Genomic DNA, 16,813 nt, shown 5'->3' with positions numbered 1-16,813 from the left:
TAAGCAGAAGCTGATTTGCTGATAAAGGTAATTTGGACTGGCATAATCTAAATCTAAATTTTCCATTTCAATGAAAATAAGTATGTATGTGCAATGAACAAGAAGTTATATAATTACTGTCAGCTTTAGGACATGAAGTATTTTATAAAAACTACTTCTACTGCAGTTTCTAATAGCGTAATTATTTTACAGCTAAAGAAATAATTATTTAATCAAAATTCAAAAGAAAAAAAATTACATTTAGTAAGTTCCCCAACATTTTCAATAAATCTACACATAAAGTTTTGGTGAAGGAAGTCTTCTGATCAAAGACTAAACTACATTACAGTGATGCATTCCAAAGTAGCATACTAACAAAAATAGGTAACCTATAAACAGAAACCATTTATAACTATTCATAATTTTATTAAATGCACTCATTGGTACATTGTTTTTAATGATCACATTTAGCCACCTTAAACAGATGTTTCGCATACCAGATGGGCCTACACACATAAAATATTTATTCTTCATGTTCAATGTCAGCATCTCAGACTGTTTCAGTGAAGTCAAAATTAAAATCTGTATGATTACAGAAACATGAACTAAACAGTTAAGGACAGAAACAACCTGTCAAAACAACTCGACTGCTGTCCTGACAGGAAGATGGTGTTAGAATGAGTCCCTAGGCAAGCTTACACATAAGCAAAGAAAAACAGCAAAATAATGTAAGATTATGCCTGAACTCCCAAATTACTGTAACACAGCATGGTGTCACCACATCCAACATTTCAGAACATCAGCCTTTTGGCACTCACCTTTACTCCAAGATCCCTACCAATCCTAGCAATACTTTCTGATGTTTGACCTAGTTTTGAAATTTTGAATATTACTTAAAGCTTATTTTTCAGTCATATTTCATACCCTGAACACTTTGTTGTTAACTCTATTTTATCAATATTTTATACATATTCCACTGTAAATATAAAAAGCACTAAATGTTAAAAATTATCTGAAATGCATGTAAGCTAAGAATCTCTCATAAAGAGGCCTTTTTTAGTTCAACAAAAGGAAGAAAAGTGTGTATTTCTCATGAAATTTTTCTTTAAAAGTGCAAGAGTAACTCCTCTGATACCAAAGCAAAAGGAAAGTAAAATAATGAGCCAATATTTGCCACAGGAGCTTGTTGGCATTGCCCTTTGCATGCACAATGATTTTTTGCATTGATCCTTAACATACAAAAACATGCTATAGAAACACATTAGCACTCCTCCATGGAATCATATAATCATTTAGACTGGAAAAGACCTATAAGATCTTGATCCTAAACCTAAGACTGCAAACCTCACCAATAAATCATGTCCCTAAGGGCCACATCTTTTCAATACCTGCAGGGATGGTGACTCAAACACTTCCTGGGGAAGCCTGTTCTACTCCTTGATGATCCTTCTGGTGAAGAAATGTTTCCTGATATCCAATCTAAACCTCTCCTGCCACAACTTCCACTTGTCATTTCCTCCTGTCCTCTCACTTGTTATTTGGGAGAACTGACCGACCCCACCTGGCTACGCCCTTCTTTCAGGCAGTTGTAGACAGCAATAATGTCTCCCTGACCCTCTTCTCCAGGCTAAACACTCCCAGCTCCCTCACTGCTCCTCATCAGATTTGCGCTCCAGTCCCTTCCCCAGCTCCATTGCCCTTCTCTGCACACACTCAGCACCTCAATGTCTGTCTTGTTGAGAGGAGCCCAGAACTGAACACAGGATTTCAAGTATGGCCTCACCAGTGTTGAGAACAGGGATAATTCCTGCCCTGGTCCTGTTGGCCATGCTGTTTCTGATACAAACCAGGATTACACTGGCCTTCTTGGCCACCTGGGCACACGCTGACTGATGTTCATCCAGCTGCTGCCCAGCACTCCCAGGCCCTTTCCTGCAAGGCAGCATTCCAGCCAATGTGCCCCAGGCCATAGTGCTGCAGCGGGCTGCTGTGACCAAAGAGCAGGACCTGGCATTTGGCCTCAACCCACTGACCCAGCCTGTCCACATCCCTCTCCAGAATCTTCCTACCCTCCAGCAGATCAACACTCCCACCTGACTTGGTGCAAACTGACTGAGGGTGCACCCCATCCCTATCTTACAGTTCCCACATACAGAACCTTGCAGTCCAAAAGAAAGGACCTTGTCACCAGTCAATGACTGCTTTCTTTTTTAGTACTCTATTAGTTGAAAGTCAATATTTAATCTAATTGTCTCTCCTGAATAATTTCTACGTTGTTCAAAGCCAGGATATTTATGGGATACAAAGGTAAGAGTTTGGAGTAAAATCTCAACACCAGATGTTACCAGTTGCAGAGGCAGAAAAGTGCTTACAGCCCCCAATATAAAATTCTGAACCAAATGAATTCTGTAAAGACCACAGCTTAGCAATGAGTTATTTGCAGTTATGTATATTAACTTCTATTAATATACATTAATTACAAAAGAAGTTCTTGATGACTGAAGTCATTCTAAAGAACATAAGACAAGACACCTCACCTCAAGACAAGATCTCATCATGATACATAGTTCTACTTCAAGTAATAGCAGAGATCCAAGTCAAATATTTACATGCTAATTATATCTTGTTCCAGACTTAGTTTATTTCTTATAACTGATTAAAATTGTCCACTGTAAAAAATTACAACAAAAGCATTAAAAAATACACTGAAAATTCCTAAATTTAAAGTGTAACTGGCAGAGACACAGAATTATTGCCAATTACATTCTTCTCATGTGACCTACAATTTAAAGATAATGGTCTATTTAAATTTAGCTTACTAAATAAATATATAGCTCATAGCTAGGACTGAGAAGCATTTTCATCATAACAAAAGATATGGTCCATATGCTAATACTGAAAAGCCCAAGACAGTGATAACAAAGCACAATAAGAAAATACTAGAGGAGGGAAGAAGAGAAGGGAAGGCCTGGTTGCCTCACAGAATCAAATGAAAGTAACAATTCTGTGGTAATGTAGCACTAAATGGAGGAAAATATTAGGAAAAACATTTAGCAGTAATCAAAACAGATCTACCCTTCTAGCTAAAGGTTAAGAAAAACCCGATGTTTGCAGGTGGCCCTCAATATTCCAAGTGCAATAAACAACGGGGAAAACATGTTTGATGAGACAATTCTAGGTACCATCACTGGACTTCTCTAGCCTGTTCTTCTAAATCATAACTGTATGCATTGATAAAAGTGTTTATGCCTGACACTTTTTAAATTCACCATCATGTGAAACATCTCTTTTCTTCCCTTTTTTCCTTTTTTTTTTTATTTGCCATGAAAATAGTAAGGTTTGTTGATTTAAAAGTTAAAGTTCTTACAAGTACTCAGAAATTTAGAAATTATTTTACAGTCAGTCTCAACTCTTGCTAAGGTCTGTGAACTCTGTAATAGAATACAAATATAATCTCCACAGTAAAACATAAAAATATTATTTTAAAGATATATCAATTAATTATAGTGCCCAGTGAACAGCATTTACAAGTGGATTAAAGTATAATACAGTAATTACAACCATAAAATCAGATATAAAATAACTACTAGTGAGCTAAATAAAATAGCTTTATTAAAATGAGAAAGAGCTTTGGAGTGCAAATTAATTAAAACAATTATGAAATGCTTACAAGATTTTCTATCACTTCAGCACCAAGCTGACATAGAAAGATGGACCAAGAAACAAAGTCCTTATTAATCACTCATTCCCAATAGCTCCAGTAAGGTCTAAATAAATTCTATGTCCATTTCCAATTCAAAATGCTTTTACAAGCCTGAGAATACCCGTTTTGCAACTCTTGTAATTAGAGCTCTTTTTTCCATATACTTCAACACAATCCTAATTCAAAGTTATTGGTGTCTGTAAAATGTTTTACAATATAATTAAACATGAACATAATTTTGCACATATAATTATGCATTCTTCAACCATCAACCAAAAAATCATTAGCATGATTGAACACATAACAAAGATAGATCAAATGTCATCTATTACCACAGTTTCATTATCAGTTCATTGTATGAATACGCAAGACTCAAATTAAAAGCCAAATTAATTAATCTATATCTATCACATATATTGAACAGATAACTTGTTCTGTGAGTTCTGACTAAACAACAGTAAATGGATTAATAAGAAAATGTATTAGTCTTGGTTGATATTTTGTCTTTTTCAGAGTCAGATTTTCCTAAAGAAAAAAGCAAAACTATTTTTTCTGCAGTTTTAAAAGTTCAATCAGCAGAGAAATTGAATGTCCTCCAGAAACGGTGGAAGCATTAAAACTACTCATGAGGTATCTCTAAGTACTTTTTGGCTTAACTCAACATATGAAATTAAGTTCTGAGCAGAACTGTGAGAAGTTTGTGTTTGGAGCATTGGACAGTTCTATGGGAATAGGCACCTTTATCTCCTGGGACAAGAACCTGCTGAATGCAAACCATCCACACAATATCCAGAGAAGAAACTGTAAGAATCCCAAGTGAAGTCTGGACATTTAAAACTTTGGCAGTCCATTAAAAACACACAGCTCTTAAATAAACTAAGACCTTAGAAAGGATAATCCTACAAGTACTAATCCGATTCTGTTGAAGGATGTTTTACAAACTTATCCAACTAAATAAGAAAACATATTATACATAAATATTAAACATTTCTACAGCAAATATTTCAAAGCATGAGAAGTACACAGAATAGCACAATTAAATAAGCCTTTCCACTGTGGTTAAATAAAAATGCATATAAAAACGAAAAAGTTTTAACTGACTACATTTCATGAAGAACTGCACATATTTACACACAACATATAACTGTTTACAAGACAGTTATATTTTAAAATTTTATGTGAATAGCAAAACTATGCAAAATATAAATTTAAGGCCACAACATGGAAGTACCTTTTTACAAGTCCTTAGTTCTGGCATCATCTACAGAACTTCAGATAACAGGCCACCAAGACATTTGTAACCCAAGAGAGAAATAAGTATGATTGTTGAAGTCAATAATCATTTTCTCAGAACATTAAGACCAGAGGCATTATCTAATTTATCTGTCATTTGGTATGAATGAAAACACATATAAAACATGGCAGCAATAAGAAAAATAGGACTTGTAAAATTTTAATAGAAGATGGTTTTAAAAGGTGAAATATCAATTTAACTGCACTTAGGAATAACTAACAGTATTTCCTCAAACAATGCAATTCATATTTATTAAAAATCATTATTTTAAGCAATACAAATATGACAACTTAAATTTCGCACTAAAAACACTTCTGAAAAACATTTCAACTTTTTTTACAACAATAAAATGCAAATAAACTGAAATTGTCCCAATGAAAACATCATATGTAGGAATAGCTGTGGTAACTCTCCAAAACAGATGATCAGAAGATGCATTCACAGTGGAAACTACAGAAATTCTGAAATTTTATTGAACATTTGAAAAATGTAGCTGAATTCCAGAGAAATTGAATTCTTCCTTATGAGACAGTTAAAATGCAGCACTCTTTTTATGTTCCTAGGTATTTTTCCATTACTTCCATTTTGAAGAGAAGGGGAGAAGTATATACAGCAGCAGTAAGCTTTTTTAACTATTTTCAATAATTTTTTTCATTTTTCCATCTCTTGTTACTAAAATTCAAGGGAAAGTTCTACAAAATGATTGGTGATTTTTGGTGAAAGAATGTGAACTAGTAATAACAGAGAATTTATTTATCTACAAAAAAAGATCTGTACAGAACACAAATGCAAAACCTGGGTTGAGTTGTTCTAGAAAATATGCAGAAAAAAATCTTTTCAAACTTATCCCCACACAAGACACAGACTATTTTTTCTGAGTTGTCAATACTGGCTTTATAATTTTCTGTAATACTAATAAGAAGCCAACATATAAAAAATGCATTTATCATTATAATAGGTCACATTTTTTTCCCTTAGAACTGCCTTATTGTTAATTTGGAGAGAATGCTACATGATTTTAACACTTTTTATCAATGTTTATGGAATCCCTAGACTACTTTTATTTACAAATGCTCAGCCTTCTCCAAATGGCTACCTCAAACTCTCATGTAATTACAAGTTGTCTAACAGTAAATTGAAGAAGTTGAGACTCTTCCAAGCATGACACCAGCCAAGTGCTAAGCACCTGCAAATTCTGGAAACACAAATCCTGAATTAATTTGGGCATTCCTATACCATGTCTCTTTTGATTTCAACCCTAAATGAAGTAAAAGTGGAAGGTAGTGTGCCATGTGAGTACGACCTTTTACAAACCATGAGAAATGGTTCATGATTTAGAGCAGAGAAGCTCTGCTGGCATTACAGGAAACAGAAAAGATAATTAGTTATAAGAGATTCCTTGTATTATTGAGCTATCTATTGATCCTCCCTCTCATTTTTTTTATAATTCTGAGAAAAATCTCAATGATGATGACAAGTAGACTAATGAGATTGAATAATATTTTATCTTCAAACTCCATCTCATCAATAACAACACTCCAGTAACAGACCAAAAAAATTTCATTAAACACAATTTATCTAAATTATTCTCTGGAGTTTAAGCAGAATGAGATTATGATTAAATTAAGAGAGTATTTTGGCTGTTTGATGTCTTCTGCAATATTCTGGAGTGTGCACACAAGGACAGGTACTTTGAGGGGAGTTGTGATCCATAAGGCTGGGTAAATGAAGGTTGGTTGAATCACTGACATAATGCATTAGCACTCTCCAAAGCACAAGCATCACCTTTCATACACTGGTAATCCATTACTATTAGCAAATAAGCAGTACAGGCTTCATCCACTCACACAGCTATTTATTACATCAAGATTTGCTTCACTGTGCAGTTACCCAGCATCAAGAAATAATGTGACACAGTACCAACAGGAATATTATTTTCTTGCACAGTAACCTTAATGAGCACTTAGGCTAAGTATAGCAAATACAGATCATGAGGGGCTTTTCTAAAAAGCAAAGTCACTAAATTTATATCACCCATACATTTCCCTTTAACTGAAGTATGGCAAACCCAGAACAAAAAGACAAAAGCAAAAAGAAAATGAAGAGTAAACCACAATATTCAATCCAACTATTCATGATTCCACCAAAAACCTTATAAATTCAGGATCCCTTAGCTGAGGCATCCAAAAGGTTATGACTGCAGTACACAACCACCTTGTTGAATTAACAACTAAAATTTTATTTTAATCCTAGATATACCCTGGTGTACTTTTCTTGTAAAAGAAAGTAGTTAAGTAGGCAATCTTCCAGACAAAAAGAAACAGCCCAAAGAATAATGAAAAAAGTGTATCTTTACTACACAAAACTTTTAACTGGACCCTTGTATTATAAAGGTTGTGATCAGCAATGTAAAGTCCAATTGACAGCTAATTACTAATGATATTCCTCTAGAGTCAGCACTAGGGCCAGAATCTTTGTTAAAAACTAATGATAGCATAGAATAGACTCTGTGTTTGTAAATGATACCAGATTGGAAAGAGTGCTTGACACACTGAAAGAGAGGGCTAGTATTTAAGGAACATTGGCAAGCTAAAGGAATGGCTAAGAGGAATCTCCTGAGATTTAGGAGAGGCAAGCTTCCTCTCATGGAGGGGATGGAAAAGTGTCATTCAACAAGCACTGACTGGGCACCGCTTGAAGGAAAGCAGTTCTGCCAAGAAGGAGGTGGGACAACAGGCTGTACCCAAGTCAAGAATGTCCTTGCAGCAAGAAAGGCCACATATTTGTTAGGCTTTCTAAGCAAGAAAGATGCCAAAAGGGCAGGGGAAGTGATTCTTCCTCTGTACCCACCACGTGGGAAACCCTGTCTGCACCATTACCTCCAGTGCTGTGACACCGGCACACACAGCTAGGTCAGTGAGGGGCAGAGGAACCTGGAGCGCTTCACACAGGAAGGGATGCTGACAAAACTGGGTCTGCCCAGCCTTAAAGAGAAGTCTATGAAAAGCTGCAACTACCTAAAGGGAGCATGCAGAGAACGTGGAGACAAATTCTTCTCAGAGGTACACTGAGATAAAATAAAAGGTGGTGGACAAAAGCTCCATTTAAAAAAATAATTATTTCTATAAAACATAAAATGACAGTGGAAGCAGACAAACTTCCCAAAGAGAACTACCCAAAGAAGCTGCAGAATTTCCATCCCCGGAATCATTCAAAACTCAACAGGGCAAGACTCCACACGCCTGCTCTATCAGCCCTGTCCCATGAGATAGAGTCATGGAGGCACAGGCAAAGGCTTGGAACACTGATTTCCAGAGGCCCCTTATAGCCTAAGCAGTTCTAAATGTCCATCAGTATTTACTAGAAACACTCACGATATCTACTGAAAACTACAAAAATATTTATAAAGACTTCACAGCTTTATTTTAAATTAGATAAAAAACAGGAACTCACACTTTACTTTCAATTGCAAAGTATGATCAAAGAACAGTACAAGATGACACAACTATTTGTTACAACTGACTTATTTTTTTAAAGTGTGAAGCTTTAAAAATAATGATTCCTAAACTTAATAATTGAGAGAAATTACTTAACTATATCCCTAAAGCACTGAAGGTATAAATAAGACTTCAGCATTTCTTTTTTCTTTAAACCAAACAATAATATATTGTATTAATACTTAATATTTTTATTCAATCGAACAACAAAGTTTACTAGCAGAATGCTACTTCTAATTTTAAAAACTTGGTTGAAGAATTTATTTATATAAATGTTCATTGACCAAGTTAAGAAAGTCAATTGATAGGAATTTTAATTATACACTTCATTTAATATATAATAATTTGCTTCTGAAATGTAAACATTAATTGATGCAAGACTAAAATTACATATAAAAAATCACATTACAAGAAGTTAGATTATTTTTCAAGTAACAAAATACACTGAATTAACTATATTTTTGACATAAATATTTAGCTACCCAATATAAAGAAATGTGCCCTTATATTTTTCATATTCACTGGCATTTTAAAAAAATGTATCTACAACAAAAAATTTTACCTACATTTAAGTTTATAGTCTGATTTTACACAAACATTTTTCTCCTGCCCTTGGTTTTTGATCATTAAAAATACCTTAATATCCTAGAAAAGCACAAAGACGATTATAAAACATTAAGAATGTACATACAAGCAGGCAAAATCTCCTATGACAAGCACGGGCACAAAAAAAACTTCACAGTATATGTAACAAAACCAGGGAATTAATGTTTCCAAGAAGATTATCAAATATAAAGCTCACAAGAAATATTTTTTCTAAGTCATCACTGACATGCTAGTGTTGCAAATATATGCCCGGTTCTGCTTGGCAACATTTTGTTAATACTCTGTTCATTAATTTAACAAACTACCAAGAGATTACGTTTAGAATGGGCAAGCATTATCTCTTGCATTTCATTTAATTAAACTCTGTTCTAGCTATATGACAGTCAGCATTTCATGAAAGGAATTACTTTAAGGATGAAGGTAAAATATTTCAAAGTGCGCTGCTTAAACATGAAAGAATAATCTAAAATTATCCCTGCACATACTGTAATTTATCTGTAAAATTAAAGATGTTATTTCCAGAGTTCATAATTAATTGGATTCCACAGAGAAATTATGCAGGCATTCCTGATAGCAAAATGATGCACAAAAGCACAAAACATAGTGCCAAAGGACAACCATAAACAACCACTGTGACTTGCCTGCATTACAACAACCATTGAGGCTTAATGGGAAATGAATACTGGCTGCCTTTTGTATGTGGTCATTACTCTGCTGCAAAGAAATTGCCATTGAATTTTGATTATATTGCCTTAATAAAAAGTAATGAAAGAGGCTCATGCTCTAGTGGCTTTCTTTTAAATGGTACACGACAGTGATCCACAAAGGCCAGCGTGCCACCGGCCAATGATGACACCTCACCTGAGGAAGGCGACGTCACCGCACCATTGCAGGTGGCTGCAGTGATGCTGCTTTTCTTGCAAACATTCTAACCAAACACTTTCAGTGTAACATCAGTTAGAAATTAATTTGCCTTTGAGACTTACCATCAATCCGACTAACAAGTTCTTCCAACATTTTCACTTTCTTCTGGATTCCTGGCTGTGCAAACGTGTAGTTATCCTAAAGAGGAGACCACATACAAGTATTAGTTGCAGAAAAGCAAAAAAGGCTTCTTTTATTTCAATTACTTTTCTTAATCCATGTATTTTTCTCTGTGTTTCTGTTTTGTGACTGCATTTTCTAGGTCTGCTTCTACAGTAAAATAGCAAATCATCATTGTACAGTCCTGTGAGTCCCCACCTCTAACAAGCACAATCTGTAGAGCTATTCCCACATCAATTGCTCTCTACTTGCTAATCTAGTGAAGTTACCTCATTGCAGAAATCCAAGTAGCTTTAAAAGGCCCTCATTTTACATGCTAAAATGTGCCATTAGATTTTAAGGTGGTTTTTTTTCTCAGAAATTTACAATTCTACAAATAATGTAGGAAACACGAAAATTTAGCCTATAATCAGAGGCAGGGAAAGAATTTGATCTTTTGAAGTACAGAGTAATAACTTCAAGCAGCATAAGAAATCAAAAGTCTGTTTTAATGTACTTATAACTGTTCTGAACCCAAGATTACAGTTAATATCATGAATCAAAATCTAACACACAAGCAATGTAGCTAAAGGGGCATTATATTTGTATATATTTATTTGAATGAATTAACTCTAAATGGATTTTTAATTTGTGGACTGCAGCTCTCTAATATAGACTTGAGTTTGAAATAACGACAGCAAGAAAAATACCTCCGCTTGAAACCCAAAGTGATCAATCTTTTTAAATAATGACATTATTTAAATACACAGCAACGTTTCTAAATAGTTAATATTTAATAATATTAATCCCTCCATTCAGCTCATTTTGTTACAGTTGTCTTCTCGTTGCTCTTGAGAGATTCAAGAAAAGAAAATTATACATACATATTTTAAAAGAAAATTTCTATGTAGAGGTTTTCTTTGTGTAACCACCACACGCATAGAAAATCAGAGTCTAGGATGTTTTGCCTCAACTGCTACTGTTTGAGTAATTCCCTTATCAACTGGAGCTAAGTAATCCCAAAATATTACTTTTTCTTGACTTTATTTCATTTTTTAACTTGGTCTTAGAGCAGAAATTATGATTAGTTCATATATTTTATGTATCTGTTCATTTTCATGTTTTTCTATTTAAAACCACAAAAAGTCTTATTGACTCTCTTGATTTTATTTACATAGAGTCTTTTTAGGCTTTATTTGACTTATGGAACTGAACTAAATTTAATTTTCAAATTCTGTAAAACTGCTATAAAGTGTGAAGCCTAAAAGTTCACAAGGCAAAATGACACACTAATGACTCTGTAAATTAAAGTACTTCAGCCAACAAGCAATTTACAGTATCAAAAAGTCTACTGAATGCTCTGAACACTTGCAAGTAACCACAGTAATACCTGTTTTAGAAATTATAGCAAATTTTTCTAGTAGTTAAGCAGTAGCCCTTGCACATAATTCATATTAGAACTCAGTGTATAAACTAAAACAGTATGGATAAGGAAGCAAGAATAATTCCCTGAATTTTTTACTTTTCCACAATCACCAAGTAAAAGAGGCAACAATTTCAGCTTGTTGACATTATTTCACAAACAGAACATGAGCATCCTTTTTAATGCAATAAACACCAAAACTGAAAGAATGGAAAGATTCACACAGAATTCAGATCTATCATAATCTCATTTCAGGAAGAAAGAAACTAGCCCATGCATTGAAACACTGCCTTTTACACAAGTCTGACGCACACCTGGAGTAGTCATGGATAATATCCAGGGCACAGCATCTTTAGGAAATCATAATCACTTTCTTTACAGAATGTACTCTAACAACAAAAACTGTATTCACTCTTTTTTTGTCACAAAATGTTTATATACTGTCCTATTTATTTATTTAAACAAAGTTAACTGGTGTTTCTAGAAGTAGTACTCCATTCAAAGTATAGCAGCATGGTATTTAATTATTTCTTCTGTAACAGATCCTCTGTAAAGGATGCTCCTGTATGTAACACTGAAAGTCAACACAGAGTTAAAACACTGGTGCTTCGATCATTAGTCTCTCCCCAGGTAGTGCAACTCTGGACTGTGATCTATGAATCTGAAACGACTTTCTTTCTCAAAGCCTAATTTACTCCATACAAATCTGGAAATGCAACCCAAAACTGCCATCTTGATTTGAAAGCAGGTAAATTTGCTTCTCACTACATTTGATCTTTTGCCTATTTATTTCTCTGTTCATTATTTCAGCTGCAAATGAACACAGCTGGGGGTCACTCTTCTACTTGTGCTGACTCACCCAAACTGGAAAGATCTGTATTGGATTCCCCAGTACTCTCTTCTAATTAAACTGTGTTGTACATATGCCCTCCTATGACACTGGTAGTTGACTTCCTGGAGTTTGTGAAACTGTGAGAAAGACTTTGTAAATGGAAAAGGTATTCTGTTACCCACTATTCTTGCTCCTTTTGTGCTTATAGACGAAGGAAAAATAGTAAAACAAAACAAAACAAAAAAAACATGCCAAACTCACTAAAATTCATGAATTATTGCTCAGGGCTGTTGAGCCAAGACAATTATTTTCGCAATTACTTATGACTATTTCAGAGATTGTCTTTTGCTCATTATTGATGGTCAAAGTTTCAAATGAGGAAATATTAAAAAAATTTCAGGATGCAAACTAGGAATTCACATAAAATATCTCTTATTTCCAAACACTGTTCTTGACAGTAATCAATCACATTATACAAAGTATGTATGTACACCAGAACCCTTGATAAACATAACAATTCATGCACTGGTGTGCAATGAATATCTAAATTCCTTGATGTTCTACTCAGATAGGTTCCAACACACTTTCAGTGAACTATGCTAACCCACTTCACAGCTGAATGGTTATAATATCTAGTTCATACTGACACATAATTAGTTTCATCTTACAATACAGAAGGTTAGGACTTTATAATGTCACAAGAGATCAAAACTTGCATCAGCTTCAAATCTTTGTGTTAGTAGTCTGTACTTATTCTGTAGAAACTGGTATAACATCCTACTCACCTGTAACTATAACTAGGTCTGTATTTCTCAAAACCTATTTGTTATAATTGAAAATAAAATAGTAACATTATAGACTTCACAGAACATTTTAAAAATTATTAAGAAATTCCTTCCTTTTTTAAGGGTAGAGAAATTTTAAATGGAAGAATCTTGGGAAAATGCTCATAACAAATTAAACTGGAACTGTACTCCCAGAGAAGGCAAGGGAGAGAGAGAGACTTCATAGGCACTAGCTGAAGAAAATCCCCCATATTTTTCTCTTAATATGTGATGACGGAATAATTTTTTAAAAAGAAGCAGCCAGCTGAAGAGGAATGGAAAACAATCTTTCGTGACATCATGAAGAAGAAACAGAGCCAGCCAAACTAAAATTAAAAAACCACTGTCAGTAATCTGACATTAATGACTGCAGCCAAGCAGAGGCATAGGCACAGTGCTTCTCATCTTTTCAGGTCATACACACTGTTCACCAACAGTGTACTGAAGAAAATATCAGAAACATTTCTAGAGGCAAATGGAAAGTTTTGACACAAAGAGCTCATATGTTGCTTGCTCATGTTTTATCAATGAGAACAGAGCTTTTAAATATAAAGGATACACTAAGCAATCCATATAAATTATACAGGCATACAGACTTGGATGTCTATTTTCTCTACCAATGCATATTTAAGAATTGCTACGCATCAGTTTAGTATGTTCAAGTGTAGTATCACATGAGCAAATGACAACTGAAAGAAAAAGGTTTTCTTATACTCATTATGTCACAAAAAGATCTCCTGAATTATTCTTTTTTACTCATTTAAGTTCTTCACTCACATATTTCTGAATTCTCTAAGGAAACTCCTATTAAAACTCTTGGTTCACCTTGCTCAGAAAGTTATGCAAAAACATAGGGCCAGGAGGGAGGGAAGCATGACACCAGATAATGACAGCCACAACATATATTAACACTATCAATGCAAGCACACTTCACCCAAAATGTTTCTTGAAGATAGAGATTATAATGTAAATTCACTCCTGGGTACTGCTCAGGATGGAGTGTGCATGCACAAGAACAAACAAGTGTGCTGAACTATGCTGTTAGCACAGTCCGTGGCACATTCCTATTATTACTCTAAGACACTTTCTTTAGAAGAAAAGTCTGTCAACCATTACAACTATTAAGCCTGACTTTTCAAAATGCAAAATTTCCTAAGTAGTAGGAAAAATATTTACAAAGCATTGCAGCCCAAAATTTTTTTACATGCAAAATGGTATCTTACTTATTCCTACATAACAGGACAAAAAACCCCAACAGTTTATTAAAACTGTTTATTAAAACAGGTACTGATTCCCATGTTAGAGTAGCATCCATAGAGTCAGAACCAAAGATCCAACCTTCTACTGGTCTGTGTACTCAAACCTCAGTTTTACCCAAGTGGATGTATTACAAATTACAGAAACTGTTAAAGTAGCCACAACAAAAGTGCTCAGGGTATATTTTTGGATTACAGCATAGGCCAGGCAACAGTTCAAATCTGGATAAGACCTAGAAATCATAAATACAAACATGTACAATTCCAAAAGCTGATGCTGCAAATTTTAGGTAGAGGATAAAATATTTTTTTATGCTGAATATATTGATAGCACAGTATATTTCATCTACTGATTACAAATAGATTTGCTGTCTTCCTGAAAATTTTACTCTCAGTGACAGGCTGGAAAACTACATTATTATGCAGAAACTTGTGCAGGAATTCAATGAAAAGGTACAAAGAAAGCTATATTTGACCTATTTTTCCTTTAAAATAAACCAGGGAGGTCCTGTGAGGAGTTTTCAGAAGACTTATTTCTACACATTCTTCTCAACAATTGAAATGCATGTTCATGTTATTTATTGGATCCAGCTTTCCAAGCACCATTCCATCCTTCCTTCCTTCCATTCCCCCATCCATCCATCCATCCATCCATCCATCCATCCATCCATCCATCCATCCATCCATCCATCCATCCATCCATAACAACTTTCCATAACCCAGGAGTAAGAACTCTGTAGGATTCCCTTTGAAGGTCATAAATCTTGCTATTTTATGAGACATAAAAATAGCTAATATGTACCTCAGCACACTCTAATCCCTGGATATGAATTATCTCACTATTCTAATAATTACCAGGCCCTGATAAATGATTATATTAATATTTTAGTGCTATTTTTAATACATGTGGTTAGATCATTATGCAATGCATGTATTTCCCCTTTGGTTATTTTATTACCAGTATACTTGAGCTTAAAATGAAAAGTTATACTCTATTTTATACATGAACATTACATTTTCAGGTGGCACAGATCAATGTGAACTTTTTACTTGAATGTTAATGAGACACTATTGAGAAAAGTGTTATAAAGGACAATTTAGTAATAAAAAAAAGTTAATAATCTGGATATATGGGAATGTCTACTTAATTACATGGAAAAAATACTCATGGGATAATTCTAGTTTTCCCATATGAACAGCCACAAATGAAAATACAAAAATGCTCATGCATCATCTACAGTTTAGAAGTGTTGTAAAGACAACCAGCTTTATCACACACATAGAAGATATATTTTGCATATGGCCACACAGCCTCAGAACCAGGTCTTCATAAATCAGCAAAAACCAGCACACCTTGCAAGAACACAGGCTGCAGATGAGTTCTGTGCCAAAGGACTTGACAGAAATCTCAGCAGACAGAAAGCTCAGACTGAGTCACTGGTGAGCCCCAACAAAGCCAGCCAGCAGACTGCTGGCCCATGTAGGGAAGTGATTGGCTGCCCAAAGCCAAATCACCTGCAGCAAGCTGCTCAAGGCCATGTGGACTCTGGGTTTGAACTTCCAGGATGAGGATTCTACAACCTCTCTGACCAAACAGTTCCAGAGTTCAGTCTTTACTGTGTAGATTTTCCTTCAAATGTTTAAAAATAATTTCTTGTATTTCAAGACCATATCTAAAACACCATATCCAGTTTTAAGGACCCTGATACAAGAAAAAGCTAATAAACTTCAGAATAAACTGAAGCAAGAGCAAAAGGGCACCAAGATGCTAAGAGACATGGAGCACATGTTCTTCGAGAGGTTGGGGAAACTGTGCTTGTTCAGCCTGAAGAAAAGACAGCTCCAGAAGCACCTAATCACAGCCTAGTAAAACCTAAGTTATCAAGATGACAAACCTCCATTTTCAATAGTGTGCCCAGTGGGAAGATAAGACACAAACAGCATAAACAAAAAATATTCCATCTGCCTGTTGGGGAGGATCTTCAACATAAGGACAAGGAAGCACTGGAATAGGTTAACCACCAGAGACTGTGAAGTCTCTGTCCTTGCAGGGTTCAACACCCAGCTGGACACAGCCTTGAGAAACTCAGTCTGACCTCAGAGCTGGCCCTACATTGCAGAGAATTATCCTATGTTCTTATGATTTTAGAAGATCTCATTTGTATTCCTGAATTAAATAAGAAGCAATTGCAGTGAGCCACAGCCTTTTTGGGACAAAAACTAAACAAAAAATTGAGAGCACAGACTCAGGAAGCACTGAAAAGGAAAGCCAATACATAAATCATCACCCAAAATTGACTGCTATAAGACAGCTACAGATTTCAAGATTAAATTATATTTTAGAAAAATAAATTTATATTTAAAAACTCCTAGTAT

The 16,813-nt window shown here is 34.7% G+C and overlaps 1 protein-coding gene across 1 annotated transcript in view; it reads right to left on the bottom strand.

Moving 5' to 3' along the window:
- The window catches only part of TBC1D22A (TBC1 domain family member 22A), a 139,411-nt gene that overhangs the window by 68,894 nt on the left and 53,704 nt on the right, over nucleotides 1-16,813 (bottom strand). The window contains exon 10 of the mRNA XM_064422124.1: nucleotides 10,066-10,141. Within this exon, the coding sequence (XP_064278194.1) occupies nucleotides 10,066-10,141 (76 nt within the window). The remainder of the gene's footprint in view (nucleotides 1-10,065; nucleotides 10,142-16,813) is intronic.

Source organism: Passer domesticus, chromosome 5 (genome assembly GCF_036417665.1).
Source record: "Passer domesticus isolate bPasDom1 chromosome 5, bPasDom1.hap1, whole genome shotgun sequence".
Classification (NCBI taxonomy): Eukaryota; Metazoa; Chordata; class Aves; order Passeriformes; family Passeridae; genus Passer; species Passer domesticus.
This window is presented reverse-complemented; position numbering and strand designations above follow the sequence as displayed.